This window comes from Mytilus galloprovincialis, chromosome 2 (genome assembly GCF_965363235.1).
Source record: "Mytilus galloprovincialis chromosome 2, xbMytGall1.hap1.1, whole genome shotgun sequence".
In the NCBI taxonomy this organism is placed as follows: domain Eukaryota; kingdom Metazoa; phylum Mollusca; class Bivalvia; order Mytilida; family Mytilidae; genus Mytilus; species Mytilus galloprovincialis.
Window position 1 is genome coordinate 67,940,460 of NC_134839.1, and position 16,653 is coordinate 67,957,112.

Sequence of the window (16,653 nt, forward strand, 5' to 3'; positions counted from 1 at the left end):
CACTGAATGAAATGAAACCAAACATGGCATGAATGTTCCTTATGAGGTGCTGACCAAGTGTTGTTACTTTGCAGCCGATCCATCATCCAAGATGGTCGCCAGCGGGGGACTTAGTTTAACATAGGACCCTATGGGAAATGCATACACATGACTTCTTCTAGAGAACCACTGAATGGAATAAAACCAAACATGGCATGAATGTTCCTTATGAGGTGCTGACCGAGTGTTGTTACTTTGTAGCCGATCCATCATCCAAGATGGTCGCCAGCGGGGGACTTAGTTTAACATAGGACCCTGTGGGAAATGCATACACATGACTTCTTCTAGAGAACCACTGAATGGAATAAAACCAAACACGACATGAATGTTCCTTATGAGGTGCTGACCAAGTGTTGTTACTTTGTTCCCGATCCATCATCCAAGATGGCCGCCAGCGGGGGACTTAGTTTTACATAGGACCCTATGGGAAATGCATACAAATGACTTCTCCTACAGAACCACTGAATGGAATGAAACCAAACATGGCATGAATGTTCCTTATAAGGTGCTGACCAAGTTTTGTTACTTTGTAGCCGATCCATCATCCAAGATGGCCGCCAGCGGGGGACTTAGTTTAACATAGGACCCTATGGGAAATGCATACAAATGACTTATTCTAGAGAACCACTGAATGGAATGAAACCAAACATGGCATGAATGTTCCTTATGGGGTGCTGACCAAGTGTTGTTACTTTGTAGCCGATCCATCATCCAAGAAAGCCACTTGCGGGGGACTTAGTTTAACATAGGACCCTGTGGGAAATGCATACAAATGACTTCTTCTAGAGAACCACTGAATGGAATGAAACCAAACATGGCATGAATGTTCCTTATGAGATGCTGACGAAGTGTTGTTACTTTGTAGCCGATCCATCATCCAAGATGGCCGCCAGCGGGGGACTGAGTTTAACATAGGACCCTTTGGGAAATGCATACACATGACTTATTCTAGAGAACCACTGAATGGAATGAAACCAAACATGGTATGAATGTTCCTTATGAGGTGCTGACTAAGTGTTGTAACTTTGTCTCCGATCCATCTTCCAAGATGGCCGCCAGTGGGGGTACTTAGTTTAACATAGGACCCTATGGGAAATGCATACAAATGACTTCTTCTAGAGAACCACTGAATGGAATGAATCCAAACATGGCATGAATGTTCCTTATGGGGTGCTGACCAAGTTTTGTTACTTTGTAGTCGATCCATCATCCAAGATGGCCGCCAGCGGGGGACTTAGTTTAACATAGGACCCTGTGGGAAATGCATACGAATGACTTCCTCTAGAGAACCACTGAATGGAATGAAACCAAACATGGCATGAATGTTCCTTATGAGGTGCTGACTAAGTTTTGTTACTTTGTAGCCGATCCATCATCCAATATGGCCGCCAGCGGGGGACTTAGTTTAACATAGGACCCTATGGGAAAAGCATACAAAAGTCTTCGCCTAGAGAACCACGGAATTGAATGAAATCAAACATAGCATGAATAGTCCTTTTCTTATGAGGTGCTGGCCAAGTGTTGTTACTTTGTAGCCAAATTTTATCCGTTTTTATATGATTTCAAAAACCCAAGTAAAGTCAAGTGAGCGATACAGGCTCTTGAGAGCCTCTAGTTTTTCGAAATGTACTACTACATTATTTATTCATATATTTCCCTGTCTCGGTTGTTCATGCTATAATTTTACTGTGTTCCCGTCATGGAATGTTGTCATTTTAGCGGTATGTTTAACAAAACCAGGTTTAACCCACCAATTTTCTTAAAATGTCCTGTACTAGGTCAGGAATATGGCATTTGTTATATAATAGTTCGACAAAATTAAAGATATCGATAGTGTGATACAGCAAATACTGAAACCTAATTTTATACAAAAAGACAAATACGATAGTATACTAGCATTTTGACAAACATCCATAATTCTCCTTCTTTAAATCTTCCATACATGTCTTAATATTGACACTGTCAACACCATATCTATCAAATGTAAAAGGTGTCTCATTTACCAAATAAACTACATAGCAGAATTAAAGTACAAAAAGTACAAAATAAATAAGAAAGCCAAAGATACCAAGGGGTCATTCAGAACTCATGGTTAGAGAAAAACTGTCAATGCGAAGTAAATTATTCTCTCTCTGGAAAAACAATGCTGATGTATAGCTTACGAGTGTGTATACTTATCTATTTCCATAGTGGTGATGTCATAAGTATCGGTGGTACCAGAGAAAAGGGTAATTATAACACGGACATCGACAAAACAGATAGTAAAGATGTTATGGACAGATGTCTCAATCTATGGCCACCATTAAAGGTTTGATATGTAGAAACTTATACATTGCAAAATATTTCCTGAATATATTGTCCAGAAACAGTATATTGTTGGATATTTTTTTTATCTAGATTGCCATTGTGATGAATTATAATTATATAAATATCTTTCCATAACATCATTGTCATGTCAATCTTTAAGACGAGTATTGTAAAAAGAATTGTATAAAGTTCGAGATTGCATGTTGGTAACGTAAGGGCGTCAATATTTTTTATATCTTGTGGTATTTGTTGTTGATAAAATATGTCCGTTGTTGTTCTGTAGTTTGATGAATGATCTTGTGTGTGTTTGTGCTTTATTTCTGTCACGTAGTGTTGTCATTTCAGCGATATTTTGTCTAGCATTTAAATCAGGTTCAACCCTCAATTTTATCTTAAAATGTCCTCTACCAAGTTAGGAATATTACAGTTGCTATTAAGTAGTTCATTTCTATGTATATTACCGGATTTTTGGGGTGTTTGTTTTATTTCACGTCAGTGTTCCTGATGCTAGTTTGTTTTCCTCTTATAGTTGACGTGTTTCCCTCGGGTTTAGTTTATAACCCGAATTTGTTTTCTCTCAATCGATTTATGACCTTTCAACACCGGTATACTACAGTTGCCCTTATTTGTTCCAAGCGTATTCGGTTTGTCTTCTAAATTTGAATATGACTTTGGCTGTTGTTATCTAATAGTTAGTTCCTATGTATGTTGCATTGTCGTTTGTTTTATGTTACACTTCAGTGTTTCTGTTGTTTCGTTGTTTTCCTCTTATAGTTGATGTGTTCCTCGGTTTTATTTTATTTGCTCTCAATTGATTTTTACCGTTGAACAGCGATCTACTACTGTTGCCTTTATTTTGGTATCTTTCTCATATGTGATGAGTTTATTTATTTAGATGTCTATTTATTATCGCTTATCGTACATATATACATTTAATACTCCGGATAAAGATTAACACAGAAGAGTTCCTTGGATACATTAAATGTTGTTTTTATTTTGTAAATCATTTTCAGGTAATTTTATGGTTTATTTCAAAGTACAATTGAACGAAAATTGTCATAATCTTTACATACCTATATAAATAATCGTATCTGCAGATATTGTTATTCAAATTTTAGGGATGTAAAGTAGTAGAGGAATGGGTTGGGTTGAGACCTGCTAGATCACCACTTCGACTTGAACCAGAAATCTTAAAGACAAATAAAGGACCACTGAAGGTGAGATTAAGTGATATTTATTTCAAGCTAAGACGTGAATATTCTGATCTAAAATGACGTGAATATAGAATGAAGCAATGCTTAAAAAATTAAAGTAACAGTCAAAACATTAAATTGATCTCACTCAAGGAAACATGGTAAGGTTTATATACATTTAAATGAAAATATAATGTATTAGAGTTTAAATGTTTGATACACATTATTTTTTAAAGTAAAAATTACTTCCTCATTCATTACTTTTCATATGAAAACGAAATATGTGTGTGTACTCTAATAGGCAGGTCATTTATATGTGTTAGTATCAATGAATGATCATCACATCTTCTCTTACTTACAGGCTATATACTATTTAAGTTTAGAAATCATGTTAAGTATTTGAAAAACAATAAATTGTTTATAATTGATAATCAGCGACTTTTTTTTTAATTGTAAATGCTGATTTTATAACTAAAATTCTTAAACTTTTCATTTGTAAATGTTTCATTTTAACGAAGTTTTAAGAAAAACTTTCGTAATATACACAAATGTTATATGAATTTGCACCAGACGAGTATGTCGATGAATTTTATTCATATTCTAGGGTTAAAGATATTATATTTTTATTTACTTTATATCGATACGAAATTCATTTTTATTTTGTGGCCAATGAAACTGTGCCTTCATTATATATGTTTCAAGTGGAAGAAATAATCTGTAATATTATTCCTATTTGAACAAATATTATAGTTTCTGTTCCTAATGGAATACATGATATATAATAAGTGTTCCAATAGGAACAACTAGTGTCACTATTAAGTTTCATAGGAAACTTATATTAGGTGAAACAAAAATACTTTGACGTCACAACAGGACGATATTGTTTAATGACAACTATAGTTTATGACTTTACTTCACAAAATGTACCAGCTGAGAATAGATTATTTTATTGTCCAAAAATATAACTAAATATTGGTTTGAACAAGTAAACATATAAACCAAAAGAAAACCGGGAGGTCTAACACTTGAATGTTAATAGTCGTTAGCTTTTCTACAAAAACAATTCATGTTCCGGTTTTTTTTGGGGGAAAATATGATATTGCTGAACGTGCGATGAATATACGAGATGACCTTTGATAGAATTTTATGTTTATAAAGAATGATGATTTTTATCTGGTATTTTTTTTTTATCCATTTAGGTAGTACACAATTATGGACACGGTTCAAATGGAATAGCATTGAGTTGGGGTACAGCCATACATGCTGCCAAGTTAGTGAAAGACATTATGGATTCGAATTCTAGGATGTGATGATAGAAATGTAATTGATACGCATTTAGTATCGAAGAAGTAAATTGTGCAGTTCACATAAATATAGACTGTACAAAAGCAATATTTTAATATGGTATCTTATACGGATTTATATATGGAAATACATTGCAAGGTTAAATCCGGATTATCATTTTCTGAAAGGGGTACATGCCTTCAGAAGAAGAGTGTGAATTGCTGCAGGAGTAATGCAATCATGTAACGTTTATTTATTTAGATGATCACTCTTTATGAAAACTAGTTTAACCTTCCACGTATATCATATTGTTATAAATTTAGCTGTAACCTAGTTTTATAATCAACTGGTTATACTCAAGGAATTGTTCTATTTTGTCTTATTGTTAGTCGTTATTTTGTATGATGTAGTACAGATCTAATAAGGCACCCATTTTTCGTTTGTTTTTAGTTTGTTTCAATGTTTTACACTTTCCCTAGTTAAAGGGTGATTGAGCGGTAACGCACATTTTAAAATCATTTAATTTCTTTCTGTGCTTGTGGAAAGCGATGAGATTATAGTCCGACTAGTTCCCTATATCATTATAAGTTCAGTTATTAGTTCTTCAGTTTTGGCAAGATTTATAGTATAAACAATAATGGCAGACAGCAGTCGACGGCAAAAACATGAAAATAACGGTGTATACAGTTGGTATGCCCGAGTCAACTTTCTTCCTTCATCAGGTACACTCAAACCAAAATAATTCAAGAATGTATAAGTACTCGATTATTTTATGAGCTATGTGACCAATAAAGGCAGTAAATAACAGTAGTATACCGCTGTTCAATACTCATTAATCGATTTAACTGAAACAAATCCGGGTCTCAAATCAAAACCGAGGGAAACACATCAACTATAAGAGGAAAATAACGAAACAACCAAAACAATCATGTCAGTACAACAGCACCGACTATTGAGCTAATGATGCACTCAGTTCATCAGCAGAGGTATCGACCACTTCACAATCTGCAAATAACACTTTATAAATATTTGAAAGTCAGGGATTTTAAAAATAAGAAATATTAGAAGCTATATGTCTAAAAAAATAATACTTCATCTTAGGTTTAACTTTGCTTAAGGGAGTTTTATGAATTATACTTTTATTTATTTATTGCTGGGGACTGTATTTCAAATTACAAATAAAGCGGTTATTTTTCAATTTAAACACCTTTCTGCAAAAACATCCAAACTGAAAATGAAACATGATCGTTGTATGAAAACTCTTGTTAATATGTGACTGAACAATCACTAATAATTATGCGACAAGAATAAAGAAAACAGACATAGAGAGCAGAGTCTTTTAAATTAGATAAAATTGTGTATACCATTATTGTAGAACAGTCATCAATAAGTAGATGATTATTTTTCTGACCAGACCAGATGGATTTACGTAAGGTAATGTGAATTGGGTGAAGTACTTACTTTTGATAGTGAGGTTTTGAAAAATAATCTACATAGAGGCAAGACTTAAAAAAAATGGATAAGCACACATTTAGTACACAAAATAATTATCAGTGACGTTATAAATAAAATTTAAAAAATGACAAATAAATTACGAAGTTGACGATCATTTAATATTCATAAAGATGAAGGGCCTGGTTATGAACTTCAGAAATCATTCAATGATAAAAAGGGGTCCGCAATATTACATTCGATAACACATTAGGACAATATAGTGTGGATTCAATTACTTAATTAAATATGTATTGTTAGTGGACAATAGAAACGAACAAGCATAATTTACTTGAGGAAATGGGAATAAGATTAGAAGCTGTCAAACTATTATGTATATGCTAATTTGCTGAGTGTTAAATTGAATCAACTATGAAGTATTTTATTTCAATGACTTCGAATTCACGATTGGCTGTGGGATTTATCTTTTTATTTATTGACTATATTTATTCGAGATATTTATAAGTTTTATACGAAATACAGATTTTTGTTATAATTAAACATTTTGCACTAGTTTACCATCATCAAAACTAATCCAGTTCCGTGCTTGCGTAGCAGTGATCGTTTTCCGGCAGTGCACTCTTTCACCTTGGAACATATGACTTTAATTACTTTTACAGAAATTTTCAGTTCATCAATTGAGTAGTTTTGTTTCTTTTTTTAATACTAAAAAGATATATAACAAATGTGCTAATCTTTGAAAGGAAAAGTCAGGAGCATTTTAAACGGAGGCCCTTTTTTCGCCTACTGCACAATGTGTTGAGGTTATTGTTTTAACATGGATTTATTTTCTCTTTCGATTTACTTCACATTGTGTTATGCCGGTGTCTTTTATAGTTTACTATACGGTATGGGGTTTTTAATTGCCGATAGCCGAACGTATAGTTATATGTATTTGTTTACATCTGATCTTTTTGTCTTTGGTGAAAAGCTGTCTCATTGACAATCATACAATATCTCATTTTTAGATGAACATTGTATTATTGTTCAATCAATGTTGGGAAAATTTGAGTGTAAATGGTGAATGGCCGATATATATATATATAATTATCTTTGCTATATCGTTTAACTTCTACTGGTTGTAATCGTGAGCCCACATAAGCACTGTCTTTTAAATTCTGTGCTTGGACATCATATTATTTTAGGTACTTCAAACAGAAATTTTCAGTTGGAAACTAAGTAGTGTTGTCGTGAGCCCACATAAGCACTGTCTTTTAAATTCTGTGCTTGGACATCATATTATTTTAGGTACTTCAAACAGAAATTTTCAGTTGGAAACTAAGTAGTGTTGTCCATAATTGAATTATATATATAAAAAAAATGAAAAGTAAAAATGCTTATTTTTGAAAGGAAATATAGTTGTATATGCAAACTTTCCTTTGGCGTTCTCTTTTAAAAATAGTTGAAATCCGTAATAGGTATGAGAAAAGTAAAATCACAAAAATACTGAACTCCGAGGAAAATTCAAAACGGAAAGTCCCTAATCAAATGGCAACATCAAATGATAAAGCACATCAAACGAATGGACAACAACTGTCATAATCCCTGACTTCTTACAAGAGTTTTTAATTATCGTGAGCCAACATGCATGACATAAGCATCCACAGTCTTTTAAATTACATGCTTGGACATCGATATGATTTTAGGTACTTGAAACAGCAATTTTTAGTTCAGAAACTGAAGTGTTGTCCCACGTTGAATTAAAAATAATGAATAGCAAAAAATGATCTTTGAAAGGAAATATGTGAAAACTTTCCTTTATGATTGCAATGTACGGCATAGTACAGTTTTGAAATGTTTATAAATAAACATTTACACTACATGCGTTGTTTGTTTTCAATTTTCCTTCCTTCCAATCAAACAAACAAATTTAATATTTCCATACTAAATATTTGATTTTCGATACATTTTCATTTTAAAAATAATGAATTTCAATTGATCAGGTGGGAAACAGTACTTATCGTGACATTCTATACTGACACGGAAGGGTGATCTCAAACAATCACGGGAAATCCCAACTTTAATGAATAGGTTGTAAATTTCTTTTATAAATCGTATAAATATATATAAATTTATAACACTAAATCAATTCTCAAAATATTTATAGCATGAAATGGGAGCATTGTTAATGGACCTGACTGCTTCGTCTGTTTTCATTATCCTTTTGACAGGTAAACTGTTTTATGAACACAACATCTTTTGTTACGGAAAAAACGTTTTCTACGAAGTGACGAAGTGAAATAAGCAAACAAATACTTTTCTTTATTTCGTTATTACTTATAGTATTGTTTATAATACGAAAATTGACGATACTTCCTTAATTATTGTTTTTCAATGACCCGTGTCCAATTTCTGTTGCTGTTGTTGTTTGACTTTATATTTACTAGTCTAGTAGAATTCTACTATTTTTGACGAATTGTTGTAAAATCGTAAGCTGTCAAAACTTGAAACGACCGTCCCTTACAATAATTATTTTTTATTGTGTCTAAATTTCTTATAACAAAGCAATTATAAGAAGATATGGTATGTGTACCAATGAGAGTAAATGAGATAAATATCCAACAGAGAAAAATCTCACGCAGATATAGAGTATGCAACTATATGTCACCATACAGCATTCCACAATGATCGAACAAAACTCATACCATATAGTAGCGTTAAAGGGTCCCGAAATTCCTGGCTATAATTTACCAGTGATACATGGGTTGTGTCATTAAAACCATAACGTAATAACAGACAACGGAAGGTATAAACACTGCTGAAAGGTTCAAAAGGAACACTACAGTCCCTAACAGGAACATCATCCCCTTTGTCCTATTGTTTTCTTGAATTTCCCGTGTGAAAGTGAAATAACTATATTCAGGAAAGGACTGTTATCGCTGTTTATATTTTATTTATACAAGTAACTTCCCTTTGGTAAATTTCGGCAGTATATTGAGAGAATTAATTCCTAGCCCAAACATACCAACAAGTTTTAAACAGTAAGTAGTGTTGATATACAACAATATAATGGAATTCAGACGGATTTTTTCTGACCATGTTTGACCAGTCTGTCATTAGATTAAAGGGGAGTAGTAAGTGCCCATAGGAATATCTACAACATGTCGAAAATTTACCGCTTTAAACATTCTTTCAAACTTTAATTGAAAAACATAGCATATTTATCTTTTAATTACAGAAATAAGCTTTATGTTTGGCAACAAATAAAAAGTCCAATTAAATCTAATTTAAAAAAAATTGTGTTTGAAATAACTTTGTGGAAGAGAAATTTAAAGAGTCGAAAAGTCATAACTGTCAACCGAATTGAAGGGACCATAAAAGGCACATGAATTTTTAAAAAAACATACTACTTCTTTTACAACTCTGGTGAATAGTTGTATCATTAGCAATTATTATTCCACATTTCCTTTATTTTATATAAATATACACAAGATGATGTGTTATGAGAGCCAATAAGAAAACTTTTCATCCAAGTCGCAATGTATATAAAGCTAACTATTATAGGTCAACGTATGGTCTTCAACACGGAGCCTTGACTCACATCGAGCACTACTCTATAGAAGGTCCCAAATTACAATTGAAACAGGAAAACCTATTGCCTAATCAATATTAAAACACAAGAAACGAGAAACTCCAATGAACAACACAAACAAACGACATCCAATGAACAACACAAACAAACGACATCCAATGAACAACACAAACAAACGACATCCAATGAACAACACAAACAAACGACACCCAATGAACAACGCAAACAAACGACATCCAATGAACAACAGTCTTCTGACTTAAAACAGGTACATACAAATACAGCAGGTTGAACAGGCGCCAAACATTGTCCTAACCTGATACAGAAGGGCAACATTGCAGTATAAAGGTTTACACTTCAAAAGCATTAGAACAAGTGTTTTATATACGTTATTCAAGTTCCTTGATGGTTTTTCATTCTTTCATATTTTTCTAAAGTCTGAAAATCTGAATTTTTCTTATCCTCTTGTGTTTAACTCTATTAATAATGAGTTTAACTGAAAATTCGGATGTCTTCATAAAAAGATAAATCGGATGTTTTTCATCCACTTTATTTGTGCTTTTTTCTACAGTGTTTGTTCTTTTTATACGATCTATAATAACATCTATCCGGCGATCATATCCTCAAATATGTTTTTCAGTTGATTTAATAAGAGCCATATTTCTAAAAATATAAATTTTGCTTTCACTTTTACAGCCAATGCGATTAGTTCAGAGCAAATATGTATCGACAAAAATATAGCTGTAGATACCTGTAAGCAACAAGGAGTCAACATCAGCTGTCCCTCTGGCACTGTTATATATCGACCAGATATAAAAGCAGCGAGTGAGCCCTGTAGAAACAAAAATCCATCTTATAAAGAAAACACGGTAGACCTCCTAGTTGATACTTCAGACTGTTACTGGAAGCAACGTTGTAAGATAAGATTCCCAACAACGCCACTATTAAAATATTTTGTCGAGGTGGAATCTCTTTACATCCACAATTGGCAGTGTGTTAATATGACAAGTAAGTAAAAGCCATGTATATTTGTTCCGGACCATATGAGTATTTGGACCATACGCGTATGGTCATGACCATATGGGTATATACTCATATGGTCCGACCATACGCGTACGGTCGGGGTACATTTATGCTTACCTCTTCATATAACCCTTCTAGTTGTCACGTCACTAAAAAGACACTACTAAAGGTATTTTTTTCATTAAAAATTAGTAATGACAAGATTAACAAAATAAAATAAGCAGTTTCCCATAGTAAATTTCATTACTAGTCAAAACTATAGTAAACATACATTGTTTTTCATTACCGATATGTTATTACGAGTGAATGACAAAATGTCGACCTGGGAAGATAACTTCTAAAGATATCTTAATGAACTGTTAATCAAGAAGTCAACTGTTTTACTATAACCTGACGTAAAAGTCGACAGGGTAAAGAGTCTAAAAAATTGCTTACTTTTGAAACTTAATATAATTAGCATTAGCAGTGCAATATTCATATTTTTTTATACTATTACGTGTTTTGTTTTAAAAAAAAAAAAGAATGACGTCACCGACAAGGACACTAGTTCATTTTTTAAAGTTGTCTGGTGATATGATGTACTTCAGTCATGTTGTGATATTGGAGATCTAGTAGAGATTTTTCACCGTAGACACATCGGAATGACCCCGGACCCAAGAATAGCTATGGTGCCGTGTGGACGTAAATGTCACCCTACGCATCCATGCAAGAATACAATTAGTGATGAAAACTAACTTTCACATCAATATTTAATGTTATTTGAATTGTAAATAATACAATTGCATGTAGCAATCATTGTTATCTTATAAAGTTTTCTCGTGCATATTATTGAAAAATATACCTATATTGTCCAAATACTCATATGGTCCGGCCTGTTTATAACCAAACGAGTATATACTCATATGGTCCGACCATATAAGTATACTCATATGGTCATGACCATACACGTATGGTCCAAATACTCATATGGTCCGGAACATATTTACATTTCTATACAAAAAGTGTTAAAATATAATTTTAAAAATCCATCAAGCGTTGAAGATCAATATTTTAACAAATGTTTTAAGTTTCATTTGGTTCATTCTTCTACTCACTGTTTAGTCTTAATAATGTGAAAATTTACACAATATCTTAGATGTATTAAAACACATTGTATTGTCTATCTTTTTGATTGTATAATTGTCATTTTAGTGACTTATAATTTTAATTAAAAAAATCATTTGTTCTTGCTTTTTTGTCACATTTTCAAAGCAAAGGGTGTATGATTCGACCATATAAGTATACGCATATGGTCATGACCATACACGTATGGTCCAAATACTCATATGGTCCGGAACATATTTACATTTCTATACAAAAAGTGTTAAAATATAATTTTAAAAATCCATCAAGCGTTGAAGATCAATATTTTAACAAATGTTTTAAGTTTCATTTGGTTCATTCTTCTACTCACTGTTTAGTCTTAATAATGTGAAAATTTACACAATATCTTAGATGTATTAAGACACATTGTATTGTCTATCTTTTTGATTGTATAATTGTCATTTTAGTGACTTATAATTTTAATTAAAAAAAATCATTTGTTCTTGCTTTTTTGTCACATTTTCAAAGCAAAGGGTTTATGATTCGATCATATAAGTATACGCATATGGTCATGACCATACACGTATGGTCCAAATACTCATATGGTCCGCAACATATTTACATTTCTATACAAAAAGTGTTAAAATATAATTTTAAAAATCCATCAAGCGTTGAAGATCAATATTTTAACAAATGTTTTAAGTTTCATTTGGTTCATTCTTCTACTCACTGTTTAGTCTTAATAATGTGAAAATTTACACAATATCTTAGATGTATTAAGACACATTGTATTGTCTATCTTTTTGATTGTATAATTGTCATTTTAGTGACTTATAATTTTAATTAAAAAAATCATTTGTTCTTGCTTTTTTGTCACATTTTCAAAGCAAAGGGTGTATGATTCAAAATCCTAAGATGCCACGTGTGATATCGACGGTCTAAGTATGGTTCAATGTTCCAAAAAGCTCAATGCTTCGGTATTGGCACGATTTTAAATGATTCTTTTAGTTTGCAAACCAGACAAATACTCCATATTATTTTGTGGTCGTTCAAAAATTAAGATAGCAACTCTCGAACTTTGCCTTAAATGTAGTTTTGAAAGCTCTTTCGCGTTCTATTCTTTTTCCAAACGTATGGTCAAGGGAATACTAGTGTACCAGATAAAGGCTATTCTAAAACTTTTGTATGCACGAAAATCCTATCATTTGTTTTTTTTTTACTGTAAAAAATGCCTTTCTTATAGTCTATGTATATATTTTACCTCGTTTCAGAAAGTCCCCAAACATATATAGGACAAATCTGTGACAGTGAAGAAGATCTAGGTTCAAATATCAAACAAGGAATTATACGAAGTCATTACAACATTCCATGGCTTTATGGCAAAGATTCATTTACGAAATATATAGATACAACGTTAATAGTTCGGTGTACTAAAACCATCCATTTAAAACTGGTGGCAGACGAACGATTTCTAGTGTCTGTTGACATGATGAATATAGATGAAGACAATGACCATTTTAGTATTAATGGAGTAAATGTGTCCAACAGTTACCATAGGGAATTTTCTGCTGCTGATAGGAAGATCGTGTTTCATTTTAACTCAGATCCTGCTACAACAAAAGGAGGATCTGGCTTTCTTATATGCTTCAAACGTAAGGTTTAAACCTAAATATCTGTCCTTCACTCTGAAAAATAAACCCGTAGAAAACGTTAATCACAAACAAAAATAACAAAGTTGACAGATAATATTTATTCCGAAAGGTGAACTGTACAAATATGTGATAATCTCCTTCTCCTTCCAATATAACATGTAAGTTAACAAGTGTTTTAAGATAGATAAATAGATTTGGCACATTCACCAAAGACAGTCTATACTAGTTAGTATAGACTGTCCCTGCAGTTACTGAACAAAAAAATACATTAATTGTTGTGTTTTTATGGCCCCGCAACGAAGTTGTCGGTGCCATATAGTTTTACCCTGGGTTATAACTTTGAAACCAAAGCATTTAAAGCAAATCTGACAAGCATTTTAATTGTTTATCAAGTTAATATCTATCTACCCTGAAATTTTCAGATGAATTGGACAACTGGTTGTTGGGTTGCGGTCCCCCAATTGGTAATTTTTAAAGAAATTTTGCCATTTTTGGTTATTATCTTGAATACTATTTCAGATAGAGATAAACTGTAAACTGCAATAATGTTAAGCAAAGTAAGATCTACAAATAAATCAACATGACCAAAATGGTTAGTTGACCCCTTAAGGAGTTATTGCCCTTTATAGTCAATTTTTAACAATTTTCATTAATTTTTACAAAATATTTTCCTCTGTAACGAAAGGGCCAAGTATATTATAGAAAGAGAAAATTGTAAGGAGCAAGAATTTAAAAATACATAAAGATCTACAAACACATCACCATCACCAAAACACAATTTTGTCATGGATCCATCTGTGCAATTTGTTAAATATGCACATAGACCAAGGTGAGCGACACAGGCTCTTAAGAGCCTCTAGTTTATTTTAACATTTTTCTGTATGACCTAATCTGCACAATCTACTTGATATACATATATTGTCCACATTTACTATATCTTTTTATGTGATTCATCTGATAATTTCAGGATTGAATGATGGAGAGAGAAGAACAAAAACTATGTCGGCATGTGATGGGCTAATATCAACAGCTAACCATACTAACCAACCAGTTGATATGATTACAACGACGCGTAAGTTAGATAACTCGTATAATAGAAAAATAAAGATACGAGGTCAGAGACAAAAACAGAACAAAGAACATCAAATATGGCATCTTTTGACTACAAAACCGAGAAGACACAAAACATTTTATAACTGATGTGATTTTAAAAGACGAGTTTCATGTCTAAATTTAATAAATCATTCATGAATGTCTATCAATTTCGATCATCGCATATTATGTAGACATATGTATTATACATCTGTGCAGAGCATCCTCTTTATGCTTATCTCAGTGGTGTACATTTTCTTCTCCAACCTTATACAATTGATGTCAAGTTTTTGCTGATTACCTATAATAAGGGGATACGTGTCTCTCTTAAAATATTATAGATATGGTCCTTTCTTAAAACATCTAAATTTTTGTCTCCCTCCTAAAGTATGTTCTTTTGAGTCTTTCTTAGAATAGATATGTAAGGTTATACCTTCAATTTTTCACGACTAGGGTTTATATAATTTATCTTAAGCTAGTAACAATTCCATCTTGATTTATTTCGTTTTAGATGACTTTTGTCTGAAGAAAAAAAGAATATCCAAACTTGCTGAAGACCACGACCCAGACGAAGCCTGTAAACAAATGATGTCACTGTATCATATTTCTACACAAATGCCTGTTTCATATTCACCACTATCAACTAAAGCCCCTGTCATCTTGGATGATTTCTGTATAAAGTGCTTAAAGAGACAAAGGCTTGGAAAGAAATGCAAAAGAAAATGCTGTAAAGGAAAAGTTGTACCAAATAAATGTCCCAAACCTAGACGGAAAGGGTGTAACCTACGTGGAAAACGATTAGACAAGCTATGCAAGAAATGTTCAAATGCAACAAGATGTAAAAAGAAGTTTATAAAAAGATGCAACAAGTGTTGTCGCAGTGAGAAAGATAATCTATCTAAATGCAAGAAGACAAATAAAAGAAGAAAGGGGAAAAAAAGGGTTAAAGGAAAGGGAAAAAGGCGTCTAAGTAAAAAGGATAAGAAGAAAGCGAATTAATGGAACTTTAGAACCTGTGTAATTGATCAACTGCAATCCAATATATTACAGTCTTTTCATAATATGTAAAAACATGTTAAATCAAGATTGACGAGAAAAATTGTATTTCCCCCCTTTAAAGTCATATTAAAATATTTCAAAGAACTTTCTTCAATACAGGGCTATATGACATCAATATTTTGAAAGTTATCCTCATAATCAGCTCTTGGCTTGTTACAAGAAAACGTTTTCCTTACTTAATGAAAGTTACAAGAAGTTTAACCTGACGTTGAACGGTCTAGATTTTGAAAAACGAATGCTTAAAATTGACGAGACAACTTCTATATCAATTGGGGTCCGGTGGTGAGCTTTCTAATCGACAATCTTTCCACATCTTCTAATTTTTTTTTATGTGTTTCTAAACGTCGGCAGTAGGTCTTGTAGATTCCATCTTGGTCATGTTTGGTGGAGGAAAATACAGAATTTTGGTCTTGCAAAAAATACAAAAAATAGAACTGATATTAGTAATCGGTTAAAAGTATAAACGGGGAAGAAAATAAGATGATCATAGAATTCAGGATTGAAATTTTATATTTGCCCTAGATGCGCTTTCGTCTACAAAAGACTCATCAGTGACGCTGGAATAAAAAAAAAAGTGTCAAAAAGGCAAAATAAAGTACGAAGTTGAAGAGCATTGAGGACCAAAAATTCCTTAAAGTGTTGCCAAATACACTTAAGGTAATCTATTCCTAAAGTAGATAAACACTTTGTAGTTCCAAAATTAAAAGTTTTATAAACTTCAATCATTTTGTAGATACACATAAGTAAAAATGATAAAACGATTAATTTGGCGCAATTAAATGAACTTTGACATATATTGTTACAATCAAATAATTATATGAGATTATATTGTAATTATCTGATTTGTACACTTTTCCCGTAAACATGTAATATAAAAAAGAAGATGTGATATGATTGC

The 16,653-nt window shown here is 32.3% G+C and overlaps 2 protein-coding genes across 2 annotated transcripts in view; both read left to right on the forward strand.

Moving 5' to 3' along the window:
- Positions 1–5,264, forward strand: part of LOC143064204 (D-aspartate oxidase-like) — a 32,044-nt gene extending 26,780 nt beyond the window's left edge. The window contains exons 9-11 of the mRNA XM_076236856.1: positions 2,230–2,347; positions 3,465–3,563; positions 4,739–5,264. Coding sequence (XP_076092971.1) covers positions 2,230–2,347; positions 3,465–3,563; positions 4,739–4,849 — 328 coding nt within the window. The 3' untranslated portion in view covers positions 4,850–5,264. The remainder of the gene's footprint in view (positions 1–2,229; positions 2,348–3,464; positions 3,564–4,738) is intronic.
- Positions 5,265–5,400: 136 nt separating this feature from the next.
- Positions 5,401–15,839, forward strand: LOC143064203 (uncharacterized). The gene is made up of 5 exons (XM_076236855.1): positions 5,401–8,485; positions 10,543–10,854; positions 13,224–13,604; positions 14,572–14,676; positions 15,208–15,839. Exons 1-5 carry the CDS (start codon positions 8,428–8,430, stop codon positions 15,693–15,695), a joined length of 1,344 nt encoding a protein of 447 aa, XP_076092970.1. The 5' UTR covers positions 5,401–8,427; the 3' UTR covers positions 15,696–15,839.
- Positions 15,840–16,653: the final 814 nt, after the last annotated feature.